This window comes from Syngnathoides biaculeatus, chromosome 20 (assembly GCF_019802595.1).
Source record: "Syngnathoides biaculeatus isolate LvHL_M chromosome 20, ASM1980259v1, whole genome shotgun sequence".
NCBI lineage: Eukaryota > Metazoa > Chordata > Actinopteri > Syngnathiformes > Syngnathidae > Syngnathoides > Syngnathoides biaculeatus.
Window position 1 is genome coordinate 12896399 of NC_084659.1, and position 20466 is coordinate 12916864.

General features: G+C 42.5%; 1 protein-coding gene across 4 annotated transcripts; it reads left to right on the forward strand.

Moving 5' to 3' along the window:
* Window positions 1-1287: 1287 nt before the first annotated feature.
* Window positions 1288-20358, forward strand: LOC133493597 (basic helix-loop-helix ARNT-like protein 2). Of its 4 annotated transcripts, none has more exons than XM_061807119.1 (17): window positions 1288-2941; window positions 7506-7617; window positions 7701-7739; window positions 8750-8788; window positions 9875-10032; window positions 10131-10213; window positions 10322-10414; window positions 10873-10990; window positions 11083-11232; window positions 13746-13980; window positions 14426-14532; window positions 15793-15943; window positions 16015-16070; window positions 16169-16280; window positions 16927-17011; window positions 17095-17173; window positions 18727-20358. In XM_061807119.1, the coding sequence occupies exons 1-17, from the start codon at window positions 2899-2901 to the stop codon at window positions 18885-18887; spliced, it is 1821 nt and encodes a 606-aa protein (XP_061663103.1). In that variant the 5' UTR covers window positions 1288-2898; the 3' UTR covers window positions 18888-20358. The 4 variants fall into 4 exon arrangements, with proteins under 4 accessions (XP_061663103.1, XP_061663104.1, XP_061663101.1 ...); XM_061807120.1 differs by having other exon boundaries at window positions 13746-13955; window positions 14426-14527; window positions 16012-16070; XM_061807117.1 differs by having other exon boundaries at window positions 1290-2941; window positions 16012-16070.
* The last annotated feature ends 108 nt before the right edge of the window (window positions 20359-20466 follow it).

Here is a 20466-nt window from a genome sequence, read left to right on the forward strand (position 1 = left end):
TCAGTATATTAATGAACAAATAGACGTATTAGTATATTGATTGGGGTACTGAGGCTCCCTCTGATGATATGGTACGCTACATGATCTATCCATCCATTTTCTTAGCCGCTTATCCTCACAAAGGTCGCGAGGATTGCTGGAGGCTATCCCAGCTGTCAACGGGCAGGAGGCGGTGTACACCCTGAACTGGTCGCCAGCCAGTCGCAGCGCACATAGCGACCAAACAGTTGAACTCACAATCACACCTAGGGGCAATTTAGAATTTTCAATTAATGTTGCATGTTTTTGGGATCTGGGTAGAAACCGGAGTGCCCGGAGGAAACGCACACAGTCAGAGGAAGAACATGTAAACTCCACACAGGCGGATCCAGGATTTGAACCCGGGACCTCAAAACTGTGAGGCCAACCTCCCTACATTTATACATTTATATTAACATTTAACATTTATATTAATGTTGAAACAGTACATGATGTTACAGTGGATTACAATAGAAAACAAGTCTCGTTTTTGAGATTAACACACGCCTGTATTTTAATGTTTGTCATTCTTGTGATATTTGGAGAGCTACGTTTTTTTTTTTTTTTTTTTTTTTAAATAAGATACTTCTCAAAAGCTTGTGAGCCACTATATTTACAATAGATATGTTGGAGCGGCACGGTGGTTCAGCTGGTAAAGTGTCGGCCACACAGTTCTGGGGTACCGGGTTCAATCCCGGACCCGCCTGTGTGGAGTTTACATGTTCACCCCGTGCCTGCATAGTTTTTCTCCATGCATCTGGTTTCCTCCCACATCCCCAAAACATGCAACATTAATTGGACACTCTAAATTGCCCCTAGGTGTGATTGTGAGTGCCTACTACACACCTGTATTTTAATGTTTGAGATTATTGTTGTATTTGGAGAGCTACGTTGTTTTTTTTTAATGAGGTACTTCTCAAAAGTTTGTGAGCCACTATGTTAACAATAGATAGGTTGGTGTGGTTGTATTTACAGTATGTACTAAAATAGGTATCTAAAATATGAAAAATACAATGCACATTCCTAAATGAAATCCTATGCGACATTGTCATTCAAAACTGATCTGTTTTTCTTTCCTGCTCTTGCACAGGATGATTAGTGTACTGGATTTTGCGTCCGGTAAATGCATGAACATGAGAGTATTTGCGTCATATGTTCCTTGGAAAGCCTTGAATTGAGCCCCCCCCCCCCCCAAAAAAAAAAAAATCATAAATCGGACTTTTTGGCGATAAAGTGACATTCTTCCGTGGTGAGTCATGGCAAAAGTATTGTTTTATTGTGTACGTTTCCGTCAGAGGGTACATCAAATCAAATTCTGCAGCGTGACCTACATCGAGGTGAACGTCACCCCACTTGCTCGACTTGCACCCCCTGCGAAACTCCATCGCAACATTTCTTTAGGAAGCTTCTCGTCAGCCACACGGGACTAAAAAACGAGAACGTGATAATGAACGGATGCGCTTTCCAATGGCGAGCGGAGCGCTGCCGTACTTTCTCCAGACGTCCTTCCCTTTAAATGGGTTAACGAGTCAAAGTTATACAAGTTATATAATATATAGGTCAACACGTGTGAGCCTGGCACGTGCAGCCCGCGATCTTATGTAAAGTCTCGTGCAAAGGTCTCAAATTACACTATGTAGGTGAGGGGCCGAGATCGTCTATACGGCACGCGACATTCGCTCTGTTATATTTATGTTTTGTTTTTTTTTTTCCTGCCTCGGCCCCTCGCCGGTTTCAAACATAAACACGATCACATGAGATATTTCGCGTCTTCCTATTTTACCTCCTGTTTATCATAATAAGTTGATCAAGCACGTTTTTATTATCATCCTGGATAAACGCGTAAATTCACATACAGTATGCATGAGGTACATTTTACTTTGTGGTTTATGTTTACAGTATAGTGACAATTATTTGATAGAAGGTAGGTCAGTAGGAGATGTAGATTTTGTAAATTAAATTTAAAGTACGACGGAATTCATGGGGGAGAGAACAAGGCTTAAATTAAAAAAGAAGGGAAGAAGGATGGGGGATGTGGTGTAAGGTGTAAGGAAGGTTCAAAAGGAAAAGGGTGGAAAGGGGTATGAATGAAGTAAAGAAGAGAAGAGGAAGGATAGAATGAAGGTAGGAAAATTGCTAGAAAGGGAAACAAGGATGATACGAAACATGATTTTTGACTGCAAACAAGGGCAAAGTGAGACCTCTTTCCGGACGCCAGGCTGATTTCTATGACGAGCTGGAGGCACGTAAACAAAGATTCGTGGCGTGTCAGGTCACACAAATGAATTTGGATAACTAAATAAACTTTATGAAACTTGGGTTATTATCATTTTCGCAAAGGGACCGGTTTGGTAAAAAACAAAAATATAAACAAAAAAAAACAGCAACAACGAAAATACGTGTATTTTTATATTTGAATTAAATACATCGAACGTTAAAAAAATACAGGAATAATGTCAACTTGGGAACAGACTATAAAACCAATTAATAAATTTAAAAGTGTTAGCATGTCAAATCGTGCTCGATGCGTGATATGGATGGTCGGTTCGTGACGTCATCACAAAGGCGGAAATAAGATGGAGAGGAAAAAAATAATAAAATGGACGCCTTGCTCGTTTCCAGGGCTGTCCCGTCACTCACGTTTCTGGCTCCGTCGACCTCACCCCACACCCACTCCGCCTCCTTTGTTCAAAAAAAAAAAAAAACAAAAAAAAAAAAAACACGCACACACGAGAGGCAGTGGGAGGGGAAGACAAAAATGAAGTCAATTATACAAGTCGCCGGCTTTTCGAGGCTCCCTCCTCTCTCGCCGGGCTCCTGCACATGCGCCGCGGTGCGCCGTAAAACCTTCACCCGGACGTCGGCTCCTCTCGCTCGGCCATGTCGGACCGAGCCTCCGGGGGGACCGCGGATTGCTTGGCAGGTAAGTGTCAACCCCCCCCCCCCCCTCAAAAAAAATATACAACTATGTATGTAACTATGCGAGCCATGATTAGCTACGAGTAATCTATAACTATCTCTATCGTCATGACTCCTTTTTAAAAAAAAAACACTTTTGATATCGGTAAGTACTCAGATTTAATACTTTTTTTTCGAATAATGTTTTGGTTATTTTGTGGAGCAATAAACTTTTAATAGTGTCCAAAGTCACGGATAACAACATCATTTTAAAATCATTAAAATAAATGTTACTTTTAGTTGCATACCGTTTTGGTAAGATGCTAAAAATAATAATAATAATATCACTAAAACCGTCTCTAAACTGCAGGTAAACTCGCCCATTCATTTTCCGTACTACGAGCTCGTCCTCGTGTAACATTCCATACGGCTCGGACGTCTGAAAACTCATCAGGATAAGCGCGTTCAGGACTGCGATTTGGGGTACACCCGCTTCCCCCGACGTCCCCGGAGATAAACACATACGACACATTTCGAATATGTACAAAATATAAATATATACATAATATAACCCCCGATTGCGTAAAATAAAGCAATAGTAAGCAATGCTAGCGATAAAAAAGATGGCGTCTTATGTACGATTCGCGTTACACGTATCAGGTGGTTAATACTGTAATTGGCGCGTTCTCTCAGTAAAACTACCAAGGACGTAGTTTTTGGAAGCTGTAATGTGGAATTTTCCGACTTCACAGCAGTCACGGAACGCACCATCAAGTTGGGAGGGGTGGCCTTGCTTGTGCGACAAACCTCTCGTCGGCACGTGAGTGTAACCATGACGACATATCGGCCTTAAAAGCTTTCTCAGTCAGATACATCTAACATTGGCTTGTATTTTGAGGGCTGTCGCACTTTTTAAAAATGTATGCATATATATATATTTTTTACTTTGATTTAACCTTTAACACGGGCTTAAGTTGGTCACGTGCGGCCACAGGAAAAGTGGGTCAGTAGATCAGTGGAGCAGCAATTGCGACTTTTGGCCAGCAGAGGTCGACAAAATAAAGAAACTTGATAACATACACTCTTAACGTTGTTTGGCTTTCAATAAAAGTATGTATCAAAACAGAATTGTGCACATGACTAATATGATATTTCCCCATCTTTATGCTCATTCCTATAAATCTCCCAGAGAAAGCCGAAATATATAATCGAAAAATGTAGATTGTAAATGGTGGTTACAATGTTGAGAACAGCACTGCGACATAATTTAATTTTCAAGCATTTAGAGCACCTGTGTGATCCAAGATGTATTTGACAGCAAAGTCCTTAAACTGTGTGATTCATCACGTACGTCATTATGTTTTTCCAAGTTTTCAAAATGCTTTACAAGGGCACTATTTACCCAATCACACAGTGTTGAACATACTCTTAAGTGATAAAAAAAAAAAAAATAGCATGACATTTGTAACATGTAGGAAGGCTTTGCCGGAGGTCGTGTCAACCAGAAATAACCTAGTACATGCTGTGCTTTGTGTGTGTCCGTGTAGGGGCTGAAAGCTGCCTTGAGTACAAGCACACGCACACACACTCACACGGTTCTATTCCTGAAAGTTAATAATGGCTGTGAGCACTGGGCGGCAATAACACGTTGAAATTAGATTGTAATTCCCTTCTAGTAATACCAGATGGCAACATTTTGATGTGCTAAAATGTGTTAGTGGTTGTGATCAGATGCAGTGGGGTGTGCGTCATGTTCCTGTGACACTGCATGTTGGGATTACTTCTTTTGGAACGTTAGAAATAATACACACAACCCTACAGAGAAAGTACAAATAAATACAACTTTCAATTATTCTGTCGTCTTATTATATATTTGTCACTTATTTCCCTTTTGGAAAACATTGTATGAAAACAAATTTTGCATACCACTGTATTTTACTGTATTATATTGTTATCATCATCTAAAGCAATGCGTCGATCGTGAGGCAGTCTTGGTCGATTGTGGGACCACATGCCAAAAAAACCAAAAAACCCCAAAACAAAACGTCAGCCAGTGTTCCCTCTAAACTGCACCGCTCTTACCAGGTATTCTGCGTTGCACGCACAGTCTCTTTTTCCTACTTTACCTTACACCCGCCCCATTTTCCCCGCTCTTAAAGATGTAGACTCATAATTACAAACGTTATAGTACTTGTGCAGCCCATCAATGTGTTTTATAACGACAGCGTCCACCACCGCTGCTTTAGTTAGCGACACAGTCTGGGCAACGGAGAACAAAGACGAGTTAAGACGTGCTGCTTATGTTTACTTTCGGTATTAATGGAGAAAGTTAAAAAAAAAATGCTTTTGTTTTAAGATTCCAATGACTGTCGAAGTATGTGAATAATTGAAAAAAAAAAAAAAAGTGGCTAAACTGGACAAGATTTTCTCTTTTCCTACTGGGAAAGGTCTGGTCTGAAGCCAAAGTATAAAGTGCAGGAAGAGATGGTGTGTAATTTTAAAACTTAATTTTGGCACAGCCTGATCCAGGATGAAAGCACAGACAATCCAGTGCACAAAAAGATACTTCTGTATCCCCCGGAGTAGCTCGCGAGAGGCTGGCTGCTTGGAAAGTAGATCTTGGGGTAAAAAAAAGTCTAGGCACCCCTGATCTAAAGTATATAAAATGGGTTATCTGGTGAAAACACTTTTTTTTTTTTTTTAATCAACCTATTCATGGAGCGACTCAAATATAATCGGGGAATATTTCCAACGCAAGCCCCATCACTGTTTTTCCTGCAAGCAAGTTGGGCGTCCATGTGAGATTTCACGTTTTGCCATCGCTAGGATTTATGTCGTTTGTGCAGTCAACAGGTCGATAGGTTTCCGCGGTCTGTGTGCAACCACGTTAGGAACATAATTCACGGTATCCTCTCACGTAACTGCTAAAAAAAATTCTCCTCACAACTGGATGTGATAGAGATGTGTTTTGCATTAGCATTAGCACCTGCCCCCAGAATGCCCATGCTTGTATGATAGCGTTGCTTCACTCCCAACACCAAATACCTTGTACTTCTTCATGTTGGGATGAGGGAATCACTTGTTCGGGAAGGTACAGCACGGCATTTAGGTCATGCTCCCGTCTAGTTTGGGCTCGGCGCTGTAATATTTGGGTCTGCACGGTGCTTTCCTCCCGCCTTGTTACAATTGCAGCACGGTGACTCACAGTATGGCAGCTCGTCCCAGTCGCACGTTCGAGCTTGGCCCGCGTGGCCTTCTCGGCTAAACGATGATGCAGCGCGAGAGAAAAAGCCGTCGCCAGAACGAACGTGCGACGTCAGCGGCGGAGGAGTGAGCGGAAAAGAGATCGCCAGCGAGCTCCCACGTTCCTCTCTTTGCGTCACTGATGACCCACTAAACTTTCCCCGGCGGGGATTAATGAGAATCATGTCAACAGTCGTGGTGAAATATGAAGGCACATTTTTGTTGCAAATATTCATCTGGGCGCAAGATGTCGAAGTTGTCATCAGAATTAATCAGTGAATATGGGTCAGTCAAGGTCAACATTTCCATCACTTGTCGGCGGTTCTTTGCCGAAAAGTACAAGAGAGAAGTAGGTCAGTGTTACAGCGTTATATCAGTTTTAGGTAAGATGATAGCTCAAAACCAATTTACCTTCACGTGCCTTCTGGATTGTTGAGGCCCGGCAAACCCTTGGCAAGTGTTCGGTAGCTTACACCTCTCCAAACACATGACAGCTGTGATGAGCTCAGCCGTGTGTGTGTGTGTGTGAGTGTGTGTCTTACTTTATTATTTTTAGATAGATTTTTTTTTTTTTTGCACCATAATGATTCACCACTTTATTTAATTTTAGGGATGCAATCCCTCTTGATAATTTTTTGATTATCGAAATCAATTTGTAGCTTTTAAATCTATTGTAATCCTGACACTTTCAAAGTGTGTACTGTATTGCCCGGAAAACACGACTTTGATATCAGTTGAACCAAGAATTTTAGAAGGAATGCAGACTTTTATAAAACATTAGATGAATATCAATTATTATGTTACTTGTCTAATTTATATTGGCTACTGGTGAGATTTTCAAAGTGTGGTATGTGGGCTCCCTCGGATGGTACATTAAAGAATCACTGCTTAAGTAAATTTTTTTTCTTTTACTTTTAAGTTGAATACATTTGCATGAATTCCTTAACAACGGTTTGTTTTTCAACATTAATTTGATGCAATTTTTTTCACATTTATGCACATAAAAACGGCTTTTCCCCCTCTCTATTTAAGCACATTGTTTCGTTTCAAACTGTGCATAATGTGACAGTGGGTTTCGATAATATTTAATATTCTGTAGGTTTTAGGACTCAAACTTGTTTGGAATGAACATTTGCTATGTTTTTATTGCACAAGTCCAGAGAATCACGGAAATATCAGCCTGGTAACAATATTTCCAATCCTGGTCATGTTGCTGGTTTTCCACCAGTTCCCATTCACCACTTTTTGCTTTCTCGCTTCCATTTGCACGTCAAAAATGCTGCGTGTTATTAATAGATGCGAGAGGTTGCCCACACGGACTCAAGGTTGGTGTGGGTGTTTTCCAGGTGCCAACGCGGAGGAGGAAGGGCTGAGCCAAGCGGGCGCTTCGCTGCCTGGCGCCGAGCTGCCAAAGAAGCGCAAGGGCGATGTGGAGGATACGATGGACGCCCCCGTGGAGTAAGACGAGACAAACACAAACGCTGTAAATAATCACAAATGTTTGGAATCCTAAAATATTGATATGATGTCTGATCAAACAGGCAGGGGCTTGACTTCCTAATGGACGAGGACCTCAGCAGGTATACTTTGATTTATTTGTGGGTCATTCCAGAATTGGACATTTTAGGCACCAACAATTTAGGAAGAAAAATATATATATATATATATATTTTTTAAATGTTTTTGGATTTAATGTATCCAGCTCAGTCATCAACGATTCAGTTTTAATCACAGATTTAATTTTTCATATTGGATATTTTGCTGTTTTGGTGCAACACTAGCAGATACTCAGGCACTTGAAAAATACACATTTCATAAATATTGCTGAATAAAGTTGTTGTAATTCAGTGAATAGTTACATTTGTTCTAAATGTTAATTTAATTGTGGTTGCAAATCAATATTAATAATCAGGGTTTTGCTCAAGCATACATGCTAGCTGTGTTAGCTTCTATACTAACAAATCTAGCTAGCTAAAAAAATAAAATAAAACATTTTTGTTGCTCTTTTTCTGATATGAGTTAAATTCAGTGACACACTGCATTATGACTGAAAAGATTGGAAAAAATATGAAAAGCTTGAAGATGTCATTTCTGTTGGGTTGTGCTATTCACTTTTGTTTCTTCATAGAGTTGCTAAGAAGGAAATCTTCAGAGAATAATTACAATTTAAAATATGTCTTTGATAATGCAGAAGTGTTTTAAGAATTCCAAAGAAAGCAAATCAAGAAAATGAAACGAAAGAAAACATTTGATGTCTTGTGGTTGTTATGAATGTTGGTCATGGGACAAGAGAAAAAATGTTTTTCGTGGTTTGCTCAAGAGCTACTTGGTATTTTAAATAATATCTAGGAGTCACTTTTACTATAGCTAGAGTTACATTTTGTCTCGGGACAACTCTCATTAGCACAAAAAAAGTTAAATTTTATCTCATGACAACTATCGTGAGCAAAAAAAAAAAAAAGTATAGTTTTTATGATTTCTACATGCATTAGAAAGCGTCCTCCAATTCTGCAATGATTCTAGTAGACACACCTCATCCTCATATTGTGATGAAGCCATTATAATTAGATTTTTTTGTTTTGTGTTCCAGATCAGAAGATGATCAGCAAGCCAAAATGAAATGCTTCAGGTATTTTTAACTTTCAATTTCCCACTCTTATGAACATCGCTTACTGTTATCTAAGCAGCACATACAATAAGCTAGATGCAAGGATAATATGCTCCCGAGGACTGTGCTACCAAAACTTTATCGAGAAAAATCTCAGGGCACCATCCAAAAATGTAAAATGTTCACAACAAGCAGCAGTTTGGTGGCTCTTGAATCAAAGAAGAGTCTTCCAGCTGCTTATTGTCACTCCCAGTTGAAGTTTACTCATTAAACATTTAAACATTAAACAGAGTGACACTTTGTGGATTTGAAACAACTCCCAGCTTTGCCTTAACAAAGTATGATTCGTTTAATGAAATAAAAAAAAAAAAAAACTGACAGAGACGGGCACACATAGGGCATCAGTGTTCCTCGAAGAAATGGCTATATGAACAGAAATGGTGTTGCAATACATGTAGACTGACAAATAAAACATCTGCTTATATACAGTATTAGGGTTAAAAAAAAAAGTTAAGGTTAATACTGCACTGCAATGGCCTACAGATGCCACAAGATGGTGACAAGACCATTTTTGTCACTCGTTGAGACTCCACGTCATTCCCGTCCGAAGAACCATCCGAAAATTCTACATTTACAGCCACAGGTTGAAATTTGTATGGACGTATTCCTTCGTCTTCCTGATCAACCGATACTGCTATTTCTTCTTCAGATGAGGATAAATCCGAGAAGTCAGTGCGGGGAATAATGGTGTCCCATCTAATCGAGCGTTTGGAACGGCACGTAACACGTCGCATCTCGCGAAAATGGCAGCGCCCCTGAAAATTCATAATTGTCGATTAAAAATATCTTCTCAAAACACCTTTAAATTAGTGGATTAACATCACATTTTCAAGATATAGTACATATTACATGACCTATTGGATATATTGTTAATCCAAACCACTGCAATTGTCCTTGAATGAAGCTTGTCACCAATTCCTTGGTGCACTTGTGTGTAAAAAGAACAAAGAAAGACGACTTATTTTGTAATATCAAAGCAAAATAAATCACACCCAAGGGTTACGTTGTCCTACGTCCGGAGCCGGAGTCAAAGCGTCTGCGTTGCAGGCAGCCTCACCGGCAGATTGAGAAGCGGCGGCGAGACAAAATGAACAACCTCATCGACGAGTTGGCCGCCATGATCCCCGCCTGTCAGCCCATGGCCCGGAAACTGGACAAACTCACCGTGCTGCGAAAAGCCGTGCAGCACCTAAAGGCCCTGAAGGGTAACGCGACTTCTCAGCCACGTTCGAGTCCCATTTCCTGGGAATTGACCTGCGGCCCTTTTTTTTTTTCTTTATTTTTTTTTTTCTCCCCCCACCAGCCGGCTCGGGCAGCGCTTTCGCCGCCGCCGCCCGGAAGCCTTCCATCCTGCCTCATGATGACCTCAAACACCTTTTGCTCAGGGTACGTACCTCAATTTAGAGTCGTCGTCTTTTTATTAGGAAAAAAAAAATCCTCGTCTCATCTCGATTTCATGTCTTTGTCAATCTTCACCTTTGTGCCCCTTTTCAGGTTGCGGACGGGTTCCTGTTAGTTGTGAGTTGCGACCGAGCAAAAATTTTGTTTATCTCCGAGTCTGTCTCCAAGATCCTCAGCTTTAGCAGGGTCTGTGCACATTTTTCCAACACTTGATAGCATTCAAGAGGGCTGAATGTTATTATTATTATTTTTTTTAAATATTGAAAAAAAAATCACAACATCCTTTAAGATATTAGGAATGCAGTAAAACATTTTCTTGAGATACGGCTAATCCTTACATAATTTGTATGCTGGCGAAATCTTCGTAGTAAACGCATATATTGCATATTTACAGTGTTGTAATTTTTATTCTTAATATTTATTTATTCGCAATATTTTGACAATCTCAAAGAAGCAAAAATGCTTGATAGATATATAAAATTCATTTTCTAATTTTATGTTTTTGGGGGATTTTTATTCACTGTGTTTTTGGAAAAAAATATTTAGATTCTATGAATTAATTCATAGTTGTTGTTGTGGTTTTTTTTTTTTTTTTTGTCCAATCAAAATGACAATAATAAATACATTTTTGTGTGTGGGGACAGGTGGAGCTGACGGGCCAAAGTCTGTTCGACTTCATCCACCCCAAAGACATCAGCAAGGTGAAGGAGCAGCTGTCGGCGTCAGAGCTGAACAACCACCAACGCCTCATCGACGCCGCCAGTGAGTCTGTCGCCACGACGACTCGTCGAGGGGGTCCACTGCGGGAGCCGCCGTGTGGAACTTTTGCGCGTGTTTGTTTGCGTTGTGCGCAGCGGGCGTCCCCGTTCAAGCGGAGCCCCCCGTCACGACGTCGCACTTGTCCACCGGAGCCCGCCGCTCCTTCTTCTGCCGCATGAAGCACAGTCGAGTGGAGGGAAAGCACAAGGACAAGCGCACGCTGCCCACTGCTTCCGTTAAGAAAGGTGCGTATCCGTACTGTAGATGGTGAAATTAAATTATAGAATACTACAGTCCCGTAGGGACATTTGAAAGATGACAGTCTGTACATGTACAGCACTGTAAGTTGCACTTCCCCTAACAACCCAGGCTAAACTTAGCTCCTTCATCAGGTACGATGAATAACTTCAACAGTTTTTCCTTCTCAACAATTTGTACTTCTTCTACATCTTGTGGCAATTTAGGGGGTTGCAGAAAGAGCACAAAACTACACGGATAGGTCAGCCCCTGCTCAATAGAGCTCGTGCACCCACGTCATAAAATCATGTGACTTTTGTTTACGTCGCCATATTGCCGGTCAAGCTAACCCAAGTCGGTTGGACACAACACGGGAAATATGTCTTGGAGCACGACGCCCAGAGTCTTGTCCGATACAGTCAGACATTTAGAAGGTGAAAATAAACAACTGTATGTGGAAAAATTAGATGAAGTTGGCATAGAGGACCTGTATTTAATGCTGAAATTGATGTTTTCGTCGATAAGAAATTGGACTGTTAATTCGCTTCCGCTTGTCTGTTCTTATCAGGAATAAATCCCACACGGTGACGGTTTTGACGGGTCGTGAACGCGGAAGTGTATTCGGCGACACATTAATCTTTGCCGGAATCCGTTGATCTTTTCCCCTAGTATTCAATACAAATACCGTTATTTAAATAAATGACCCCTGGTTTTACACAAACTCGCCTTCATTAACTATGATTCGAGGACGGAACGTACACGGAAGCGATTGCGGCCACACTTAACCTCCGTAAACCTCTCCGAGAGACAGTTTGTTTTTTTTTTTTTTTTAAATATGCATTGTTCTCAAATGAGGCAACTTGGCATTATAAATACTTTTTGGTAATATGAAATTGAGAGGAATAATTCCTACCTGAAATGAAGCGATCGCTACACAGGCGTGTGTGTATTTTGGTCGGGCAGCATCCATCACGTGTAATTGCCGAAATCCATCGATATTTTCCGTTCTTTTCAGCTGATATTCCATATAATGATCTATTAGAATATCTGTCTCGTATGTTGTGACAACCAACAGCACAACAGATTTCGGGTATTGTAAATACTCTCCACCGGTTGAACGTCTCCCACAATGTCGAGCAGCTCTCTTTGACCGGCAGTACGGCGCCGTGAAAATGGTGACGTCACATGCACGAGATCTGTCGACATATTTGGTCAGATAGGCATAGAAACGATGAAATGAAAATAAAAACATGCTTCTTTGCAGAATGGTATGAACAATTTTATTCTGTAAATGTTTTCTGAAGTGGTTTTTTTTTTTTTTTTTTTTTTTTTTTGCTGTACTGTCAAGATAACTCTTCACCCCCCCCACCCACCCCCCCCCCCCCCACACACACACACACAATTGACTAGTGCAGCCACTCACACATGAAAGTGGACTCGCCGGGAATGACGTTTCCTTTTTGCCGACTTCATACAGTGTGGGGCCTCTTTGAATGACTGGAGGGAGAAACACAGGAAGTAGGTCAGTGTTATAGCCGTTGTATAACCACAACGTGATGCTGAGAAAGAAGGCAGCTCACTAAAAGACAGCAAGGACGCAATACTGTACAACTTATCATCATGTACAAAGAGAGCCAGCGACGCTTAGTGGAAGAATGGGGATACTACAGCGAATGGTAAAAAAGGGTTATTACCCAAATCTTTCTCATTATCCATCCATCCGTCCATTTTTGTTTGCCGCTTATCCTCACAAGGGTCGCAGGGAGTCCCAGAGCCTATCCCAGCTGTCATCGGGCAGGAGGCGGGGCAGACCCTGAACTGGTCGCCAGCCAATAACACGGCACATCGAGACTGACAACAGCCGCACTCACGATCACACCTAGGGGCAATTTAGAGTGTCCGGTTAATGTTGCATGTTTTTGGGATGTGGGAGGAAACCGGAGTGCCTTGAGAAAACCCACGCAGCCAACGGGGAGAACATGCAAAACCCACACACCCGAACCCGGGTCCTCAGAACTGTGAGGCCAACGCTTTACCAGCTTGATCCACCGTGCCGCCCTTTATCATTATGTCTTGAAATATGTTTTTAAATGATTAAATAAATCCATATATTTGGGCAATCATGGATGACAAAGTGGAGATCTTATGATTTTTTTTTTTTTTTAAACCTATTAAAATAATGTTGAAAATATTTTAAAACAGCATTAAAATGCAACAATACAATAATAATGACATAAACAAACCATAATACACATTTACATTTTTTTTAAACCACCTAAATCTTCTAAAATTTAATAAATTTTCTTTTTACAGTCAAAGAATACTTGCAAGTAATTTTATTATGTACAGTTCAACACGATGTCACATCATTCTGATGCTGTGATTCTCTAAAGTGTGGTACAAGTACCACAAATGGTGCACACGCTCTTTTTAGTGGGACATGAAAGAATTTCTGAATATGATAATAGGGTATGTACTGTAATTAGAATTGACAAACTCGTGGAATGTGCGCCCCAATCAGACTCAAGCAGATACTGCACCCTCCACTGCACCGGATACATGCGCAGCTGGCCCAGGAGCGACCCGGACTCGGAAGCCGACGCCGAGAAGGACGCCTCGGGCCTCACCTGCCTGGTGACCATGTGCCGCGTGCAGGCCCACGCGTCCCACCAGCCCCCCAAAGACGTCAAAACCAAGCCCACCGAGTTTGTGACTCGCTGTGCCATCGACGGCAAGTTCACTTTTGTTGAGCAACAGTGAGTTTCCCCTCCGTTCGCTACTCAAATTCCGCCCGGCGGCCTGTTTTTTTTTTTTTTTTTTTTTAGCCTTTTGTTGTCGTTGTCGGGGGACCTGAGGTGAGAATTCCACTGAGAATGCGATGGCAGAGAGTGTCAAGTCGCTACCAGAGAAAAATAATACCTGTGTGTGTGTCTTTACCGTTGTTTCTCAGAGGGAGCATCCTGACGGCATCCCCATGAAAATATCCTCTATTCTTGGGATGTAATTTCAGCGCCCGAGTAGAGCGAATTGGCACCCCCCCCCCCACAAGCGTGACTGACGACATGTCGGATGCTAAATCAATCCATGCTCGCCCCCAAAATAGCAAACTTTTAGAGCCGAACTACCCGTTGTTGTTTTTTTCTTCTTCTTTAATTCCTCCTTTTTATTTTATTTTATTATTATTATTTTTTTTTTTTGCAGAGCGACGACCGTCATCGGTTATCTCCCGCAAGAAATTTTGGGCACGTCTTGTTACGAGTACTTCCACCAGGACGACCTGCAGCACCTGGCAGAAAAACACAGGCAAGGTGATGGAGCATGTCGTGCTACAATTTGAAGTCGCATCCAAAGTTTTGTCAGTTTGCTGCCTTGATGAAATGGAAACTAATATTTCACCGCCTTCAAATTGGACCCGCTTTTATCAACATTGTGCGTGAAGATAAACCCGCAACATTTTACTGCAGCCGAAAAGCAAATAATCGAGTTAGTTTGCGCGTTTCCAGTCGCTCATTTAGAGATTGAGAAAATGTGCATTTTTGCGTTTGTTTTAGCAGCAACAGTGTAACCCAAGTCTTGATTGAGCCAAGGGAGTGATTTTACATAAAAAAAAATCTCATGACTGGATGAAACATCCATCCATCCGTTTTCTGTGCTGCTTATCCTCACGAGGGTCGCGGGAGTGCTAGATCCTATCCCGGCCATCATCGGGCAAGAGGCGGGCTCCACCCTGAACTAATTGTCAGCCAATCGCAATGGATAAAACATCCAACCATCCATTTTCATTGCCGCTCATCCTCACGAGGGTCGCAAATATTAGCAAAATACTATTTTTTTTTTTTAATCTATATCCCAAAATACCGGTGAATGGAGAGTTACAGCTGACTTGGCTATACATAATCCCTCCATCCATTTTCTTTGCCGCTTATCCTCACGAGGGTCACGGGGAGTGCTGAAGCCTATCCCAGCTGTCAACGGGCAGGAGACGGGGTACACCCTGAACTGGTCGCCAGCCAATCACAGGGCACAGAGAGACAAACAGTCACACTCGCAATCACACCTAGGGGCAATTTAGAGAGTCCAATTATTGTTGCATGTTTTTGGGATGTGGGATGAAACCGGAGTGCCCACCCGGCGAAAACCCACGCAGGCATGGGGAGAACATGCAAACTCCACACAGGCGGGGCCGGGATTGAACCCGGGTCCTCAGAACTGTGAGGCTAACGCTTTACCAGTTTGATCCACCGTGCCACCATGTGCAGTACATTTGAATTAAATTATTTGAGTAGATTTTTTTTTAAAATGCTTTCAATTATTATGAAACATACGCTTTAGGAATTAAACTTCTATCTTGTTTTTCATGAACACTTGGGCCTGCTAGGCTACTGTATTTTTATATTTGTTATGATGTTGGTATTTGGAGTATTTTTATAGGTTGTACTTGGTGTAAAAAGTGTGATAAACGCAAAACTAACAAATGCATTACCTCCCAAAAGTACATTTAAATCCTTTGAATTGTCAGTATTTACCGGCTTGTGCACGTTTCTTTCCGCCCGCTGTTGCTTTTGCAGTTCTGCGCAGTAAAGAGAAGCTGGAAACAAAGTGTTACAAGTTCAAAACAAAATTCGGCCCGTACGTGTCACTCCAAAGTCAGTGGTTTAGTTTCACAAACCCGTGGACCAAAGAAGCCGAGTTCATCGTGTCGTCAAACCGAGTCGTATCGTAAGTATCGCAATTTATTTGTTTATTTTTAATTGCAGTGCGCAATTAGAATTTGCTCGTTTCATCAGCAGGGGGCCCAGTCACGCGAAAGACGACGAAGCTGCAGGCAGCTCCAGAGGTCCCCAGGGTAACGCAGAAATAACCTGCAATTCAAATATGAGCTTTCCATCTTTCCTTCTCTTCCTTTTTTTTTTTTTTAGTATTTTTTGAAATCTTTTTCCACAGAGGAATCCAAACAATTGCACATTATTCCAGGCCTCACAAGCGGTGTGGGCAAAATGATGTACGCGGGCAGCCTCGGGACCCAAATTGCAAATGAACTCATCGATTCCTACAGGTGCGCTTTGACGAAATAAAATTGCTCCTCTTCTTCTTTTCCTTTCGGCTTGTCCCGGATTAGGGGTCACCGCAGCGTGTCATCTTTCTCCATCCAAGCCTATCTCGTGCATTTTCCTCTCGAACCCCAACTGCCCTCATGTCTTCCCTCACCGCATCCATCAACCTTTTCTTTGGTCTTCACTTTGCTCTTTCGCCTGGCAGCTCCATCCTCAGCACCCTTCTACCAATATACTCACTCTCTCGCCTCTGAACATGTCCAAATCATGGAAGTCTGCTCTCTCTAACCTTGTCTCCAAAATATCCAAATTTGGCCGTCCTTCCAATGAGCTCATTTCTAATCCTATCCAACCTGCTCACTCCGAGCGAGAACCCCAACATCTTCATTTCTCCCACCTCAAATTCTGCTTCCTGTTGTTTCTTCAGTGCCACCGTCTCTAATCCGTACATCACGGCCGGACCTCACCACTGTTTTATAAACTTTGCCCTTCGTCCTAGCGGCGATTCTTCTGTCACATAGAACACCAGAAACGGACACAAAAAAGAAAAGAGTCAAAATTATTTCACTCGTAAAGGTTATTGTGCTTTGTAGGTTAATCTGGAGGTTTTAGAAAATACTGATACTGTTTTTACATATGTGCGAGTAGGGCAAACTCATCTCCGTCGAGTGGTGTGTCCAGCCCGTTTGGAGCGGCCCAGAGTGCACTAGAATCCCCGCAGGCCAGCAGAAGTGTGAGTGATTAATTATTCGCACGTGCCTAAAGTACAAATAGAAGCACTTCATTGTGAAAGTGTATTTAAATATTGTGTTGCAGCTGTCTCAACAAGAAGAGGAAACGGGAAGTTTGTCGGAGTCGAAGACGGAGGCGGTCCCCAGCATTTCGGAAAATGCAGGTATCCATCCATCCATCCATCCATTATCTACCGCTTTTCCGGGTCAGGTCGCGAGGGAAGTAGCTTCACCAGGGATACCCAGACTTCCCTTTCCCCAGTCACTTCTTCCAACTCTTCCGGAGGGATCCGAGGCGTTCCCAAGCCAGCCGAGAGACGTAGTCTCTCCAGCGTGTCCTGGGTCGTCCTTGGGGTCTCTTTCCCGTGGGACGTTCCCGGAAGACCTCACCAGGGTGGCGTCCAGGAGGCATCCGAACCAGATGCCCCAGCCACCTCATCTGGCTCCTCTCAGTGCGGAGAAGTAGCGGCTCGACACTGAGCCCCTGCCTGATGACCGACCTTCTCACCCTATCTCTTAAGGGAAAGCCCGGACACCCTGCGGAGGAAACTCATTTCGGCCGCTCGTATCCGGGACGTTGTTGTTTTGGTCACGATCCACAGCTCATGCCCATAAGTGGGGGTAGGAACGTAGATTGGTAAATTGAGAGCTTCACCTTTCAACTGAGCTCCATCTTCACCAAAACGGACCGATACAAAGTCCGCATCACTGCAGACGCTGCACCGATCCGTCTGCCGATCTCCCGCTTCATTCTTCCCTCACTCGCGAACAAGACCCCCAAGATACTTGAACTCCTCCACTCGGGGCAGGATCTCATCCTCGACCCGGAAAGTGCATGTACCGTGTAATAAAACGGGAAAATTTTAGCTAATGGGAAGTCAATTGAACTGGAAAAAGCAAGAATGACTCAAGCGGAAGGGAAATAAATCATAATATGCAAATAAATAAACAAGAATGCACTATAATAGGATGAGAGTGCAAATAATGATCAAACTTTTCGTCAGAGTAATTGAAAACGTATTGACGTAACATCAAACAAATCCGAATCATACTGGATTATTTTCGTGCAAAATGTGGTTGGATCATAACATGCAATGATAAATGGGGAAATTTGGGGTGGGGGGAGTCACGTCACATAAGATTGTTAATCAAGGATACATACTATATGGGGGGCACGGTGGATCAGCTGGTAAAGTGTTGGCCTCACAGTTCTGAGGTCCCGGGTTCAATCCCGGACCCGCCCGTGTGGAATTTGCATGTTCTCCCCGCGCCTCCTTCGGTTTTCTCCGGGCTCCGGTTTCCTCCCACATCCTAAAAACATCCAACAAAAATTGGAACCTCCAAATTGCCCCAAGGTGTGATTGTGAGTGCGACTGTTTGTCTTGATTTGCCCTGCGATTGGCTGTACCCTGCCTCCTGGCCATTGACAGCTGGGATAGGCTCCGGCACTCCCAGTGACCCTTGTGAGGATAAGCGGTTAGGAAAATGGATGGATGGACATACGATATGTTATTTTTTTTAATTTTTTTATCTTACTTAATTTTACGTTGCTGTGACTTGATGATCTAAAAATTTAAGGGAAATGCTACTTGGATCTCTGGAAGATTTTAAGTTTGTTTCCATTGTTTCTTCTGGCGACAGTTCAAGACAAATCTGGGGGGTACATCGTACACATGCAACACTAATCCAGACGGGTGTGTATTTTTCCGCGTCCCACCAGGCGAGCCGTCCCAGCAGGACTTGGACAGCATGCTGGTGCCGGGCCTGAGCAGCTTTAGCAGCGACGAGGCGGCCATGGCGGTCATCATGAGTTTACTGGAGACGGACGTCAACATGGGTCAGGCGGGGGACCTCGACGACTTACACTGGCCCTTCTGAGGCTCCCCCTCTCGCCTCGCTCCTCAAACCACCGCAAGGCCTCAAACACGTAGGGTTGGAGAAAAAAAATATCACGACTGTTTGACTTTTTCCTGAGGAGACGGAACTTGAAGTGAATGTGTCTTCCGGTGGGATTGAAAGACACAAAATCATTTTTTTTTTCCCCCTTTCTCTACCCTGACTTGACCATGAGACGAAATGGTGACTGATGACCCGCAGTGCTGCTAGACAAGAAACTTATGTTTAAAAAAAAAAAAAAAAAAAATATCACCAAAACATGGACTTTAAATTATTTTTGCATTCTTTGGTCGAACCGTTTGGCATCATGCAAAGATGGACTTGATGCCACAGGCCTTAATTTCTCGCCCCCACACCATCACCACCACTCTCCCCGTTAACTGCAAGTCCATATCCAATCCCGATGAATTAAAATGATGATTAGGGGAAAAAAAAAAATAATTGAAACTTTGACTGAACCTGGGGTCGCGTCAGGTTGCTATTGTCATTTCGGTTATTTCTCATTCTAACCCAAGCTAATAATTGTCATATCACCCCGTTACGGTATAGACTTTGGAGAACAAATGGGGGCCATGATAGTTAAAAAAAAAAAAGAAAAAAGATGTTCGGGATATGACTTGAATGCCCAATCTGTATTTTGGAAAAGACTATGTTTACTTTTTGCCACAGAAGTTGCGCAGAACCGCAGTTTGAAAGGCACGTTTACGATGCCTTCTGTGTTCCGGATACTACTTTCCACGTATTTAATACTGTCTTGTCTGTATGTTGCCGAATGTCCCAATACCACGACGGCCTTTTGTGAACGACAACGTCAGCCTATCTCAATATTGCTACTGAGAATATGCAACATGGTTCCGTGCACGGTTATTTTTTAGAAGAGGTCACTTGAAAACCCGCTGCAAGTCGAGAAAAGTCCAATCCAGTTCAAATCAAGTTGCGTGGAGCACGTTGTGAGACGAAAAGACATTTGGAGGGTGGGGAAGAAAAAAAAATCAACAGGGGAGATGAAAAAAAAAAATTATGTGAAATCCTCGGCCTTCTTCTCGCGCGGGTTCGATCACTGGGTCCTTTAATCTTGAGAAACATAATGTGATTGTGTTGCCTTTGTGTTTTTGAATGTGTCAAATCAACGAGGCTCTCTGTTTTTCAAATCCGTCTTGAAAAGCCGCCGTCGGCTCCGAAGCCTCGACCACAAGAGAGCGCGTCTCGTTCGTTTGTACGTGCTGATCGCTGTCGATGTGTCTGCTGCCAGGAGCGGAGGTTCAATTTGGAAGTAAAGTTCTTTCTTTTTTTGGAGGATCTGACGTCTACAGGTGCTGCTTTATTTTGTGAGGTTGCAAGTTCCCACATGGCTACCAAAAAAATGCCTCTAACACTTAATACTGATATCTAAAGTCAAGACGCGCAGTAAGGCAAGTGAAGTTTTCTCATTTTAGCCAACGCAAAACAGCAGATTTGCCCCCCCCCCACAAATAGCGTAAAATGCAAAATTAAATTAAATTAAAAAACGAGTAATTGTAAAAAGCTTGGAAATTCATCCACAAACAAAACTCCTTGATTG